The 3,345-nt window shown below is 36.7% G+C and overlaps 1 protein-coding gene across 1 annotated transcript; it reads left to right on the forward strand.

Moving 5' to 3' along the window:
* Positions 1-924: 924 nt before the first annotated feature.
* On the forward strand, positions 925-3,097 carry LOC130459926 (uncharacterized). Its single transcript, XM_056827556.1, has 3 exons — positions 925-1,857; positions 1,947-2,670; positions 2,760-3,097. The coding sequence occupies exons 1-2, from the start codon at positions 1,422-1,424 to the stop codon at positions 2,354-2,356; spliced, it is 846 nt and encodes a 281-aa protein (XP_056683534.1). The 5' UTR covers positions 925-1,421; the 3' UTR covers positions 2,357-2,670; positions 2,760-3,097.
* The last annotated feature ends 248 nt before the right edge of the window (positions 3,098-3,345 follow it).

Genomic DNA, 3,345 nt, shown 5'->3' on the forward strand with positions numbered 1-3,345 from the left:
CTTAATTGACCTTAGTTGACGACATTGAGCTTAGTTGACCTAAATTGGTCTAAATCGACCTAAATTGACCTTAGCTGACCATATTTGACTAAATTGGCCCAAATTCGCCTACGTTGACCTTAATTGACCTTAGTTGACTACATTAAGCTTAGTTGACCTAAATTGGTCTAAATTAACCTATATTGACCTTAGTTGAGCTACATTGACTAAATTGGCCTAACTTCGCCTACGTTGACCTTAATTGACCTTAGTTGACTACATTGAGCTTAGTTGACCTAAATTGGTCTAAATCGACATAAATTGACCTCAGTTGACCTACATTGACCTAAGTGACCATTATTGACCTTATTTGGCCTAAATTGGCCTAAATCAACCTAAATTAACCTAAATTGAGCTAATTGGAACGAGTGTGCTCAAATTGACCTTGGTTTACTAAATTGTCATAAATCGACCTAAGTTGACTTAATTTACCTAAGTTGACCTAAGTTGAGATAAATTGACCTTAGTTGAACATAATTGACTAAATTGGCCTAACTTCGCCTACGTTGACCTTAATTGACCTTAGTTGACTAAATTGACCTAAGTTGACCTAAATTGGTCTAAATCGACCTAAATTGACCTTAGTTGACTAAAATGAGCTTAGTTGACCTAAATTGAGCTAAGTTGACCTTAATTTACCTAAGTTGGCCTAAATTTACCTTAATTGAAACGATCGTGCTCAAATTGACTTTAGTTGACTAAATTGGCATAAATCGACCTAAGTCGACTTCATTTACCTAAGTTGACCTAAGTTTAGCTAAGTTGAGCTAAATTAACCTAAATTGACCTTTATTTGTTTTATGTTTTTCATTTCTTTTCTTTTTTCTGTTTTGCATCAGGTTTATGTTTTCTGTTTTCTGTCTGGAATGTATTTTTTGTTTTCCATTTGTTCATCTTTTTCTGTTTTGCATCATGTTTATGGTTTTTGTTTTCTGTTTGGAATTTATTGTCTGTTTTCCATTTTTCATTTGTTGTCTGTTTTTAATATGTTTTCTGTTTTTAATCTGAAAGGTAACCTTTTGTTTTCTGTTTTGAATCTGTTTTATTTTTCCTCTTTTCTATTTTGAATCTTTTGATGCTTCATGTTTTTAATTTGTTTTATGTTTTTTGTTTTATTTATGTCTTAGGCTATAATAACTGTTGTGGCAGCAGTTCTACCAAAAGCAGAGCACAGACAATGTGCGAGGCACATATTTGCTCATTGGCATAAAGCTTACCAAGGTGATGAAATGAAGCTTATATTCTGGAAAATTGCAAAGGCGTACAACCTTGCTGACTACAATGATGTCATGGAGGAACTAACACAGTTAAATGTGGATGCTGCCACTGCATTTAAGGGCTACAAACCATAGGTTTATTGTCGAGCTTTCCTAGATGCTTCAATGAAAACAGACGCAATAACCTCCAACATAGCAGAGACATTCAATGGCTATATTATTCAAGCCAGAACCAAACATCTGATCTTCATGTTAGAAGACATCAAGAACAACTTGATGCAAAAGCTGGTGTTGAAAAGACAGCAAATGGAGAAGTCGACATCAATCCTCTGCCCAAGAATTAAACAGAAGCTTGAAAAGGAGAAGGAAAAGGCTGCAAACTGTGATGTTATACCCTCAACGGATACCTTGTTCAATGTCAATTACTATCCAGATCAGTTGGTGGTTGACTTAGAAGCGAGGACATGTTCATGCAGAAAGTGGCACATGCTTATAATTCCATGTTGTCATGCCATTGCGTGTATCTTTTTCCAGAACAAGGAAGCCGAAGTGTTTGTTGACCAATGCTTCCGGAGAGAAGAATACTTAACTGCATATGCAGGTACAAGTCTTTTCTCAATAACTTTTTTATTTTTATTTCATCCTCGCAATTGTGTATGAGTAACATTCTGTTTATTTGTGTGTGTATAGGTTCAGCTCCACCTATTGACGGAGAAAGGTATTGGCCAACAATTGAATACCATTTGGATCCCCCTCCCATCAAAATAGGGCCAGGCAAACCAAGGAGAAATAGGGTCAAGGATCCTTTTGAGAACCCGAAGAAGCCTGGTCACCTAACAAGGACCGGGATGGAAATGACTTGTAGTGTGTATAAAGTCAAAGGGCATAACAAAAGAAGGTGTCCTAACAGAGACATTGCTGTTATTGTAGAACCAGCCCCTAAAAGGCCTAGGGGTAGACCAAGGCATGATGGTCAGCCCCCTAACTCTCGTGCTCTATCTGTTATTGCCCCATCATCTACAGTTGCTCAAGCTACAACACCTACACCACAATACATAGGCCACACACAACCACTTCTGCAGTTGCATCTTCTCGAATAACTCGATCGAGTAATACTCAACATCATTCTTCTTCATGTCAACTTACGTAACTTGGTAGAGGTGGGAGGATGGTTCTAGGTGGTAGGGGTTTTAGGGGTGGAAGTATTGGAAGGGGAAGGGGCAACACTGGAGGGAGGGGAAAAAACAAAGTAAGTTGGTGTTTGCATTTCCTACTGTTTAATGTAGTTTGTTTGCAATTTTTTTTTTTTTACTTCTTCATCTGACAGGTACCTGTTGGTGTTGGAATGTACGTTGCCTCTAATGGGACAGGAATGACAAGTGGAGGAAGAGGGAGAGTGAGGGGTAAACAGCAGGTAGAACTCTTGTTTGGAGTTGCATTATTTGTTCATTTTGCTGATTTTGTGAAGTGTTTTTGATGATTTTGTGTAATTTGGTGATACAGGAGGCATCACCTATTGGAACACAGTCGAGCCAAGTTTCCAGTGGTCATCAACCAACTCAGTAGGACAACTAACGATGTGTGCACCAGGGGCAAAATCAAAAATTTGTGCAGCAACAGAAGCTAACAGTAGCAGCAGCCAGAAGTCAAGAATTGCTAATTTAAAGTCAGCTATGGGCTTGTTTTGTGTAGTTTAGAAAACATAAATTAAGCAAGAATTAAGTTTGTATTTTGGTAGATATTGCACACTAAAACAGCAATTAAGTTGACGAGTATTTTTGGTAGATTTTGCCTTCTTATTTTGTGTAGTTCACAACATATGTGTTGGAAATTATTGAATCAAAATGAAAGTGATTTAGAAAACTAACACTTGTATCGACTTATGTCAATTTATGTTCATTTAAAGTTAAGTTACACAATTCTTGTCAACTTAAATCCACTTAATGTTAATTTAAAGTCAACTCTTGCTCATTTAAAATTAACTATTTGCTCATTTGTTCATAACATTAGTAATGTGAAGTAAGACTATACTCGTAATTTAGGGAAAATAATTAGGTGTCGAATAAATCAGTAATTTGAAATGAACATC

Source organism: Spinacia oleracea, chromosome 4 (assembly GCF_020520425.1).
Source record: "Spinacia oleracea cultivar Varoflay chromosome 4, BTI_SOV_V1, whole genome shotgun sequence".
NCBI classification, from domain to species: Eukaryota; Viridiplantae; Streptophyta; class Magnoliopsida; order Caryophyllales; family Amaranthaceae; genus Spinacia; species Spinacia oleracea.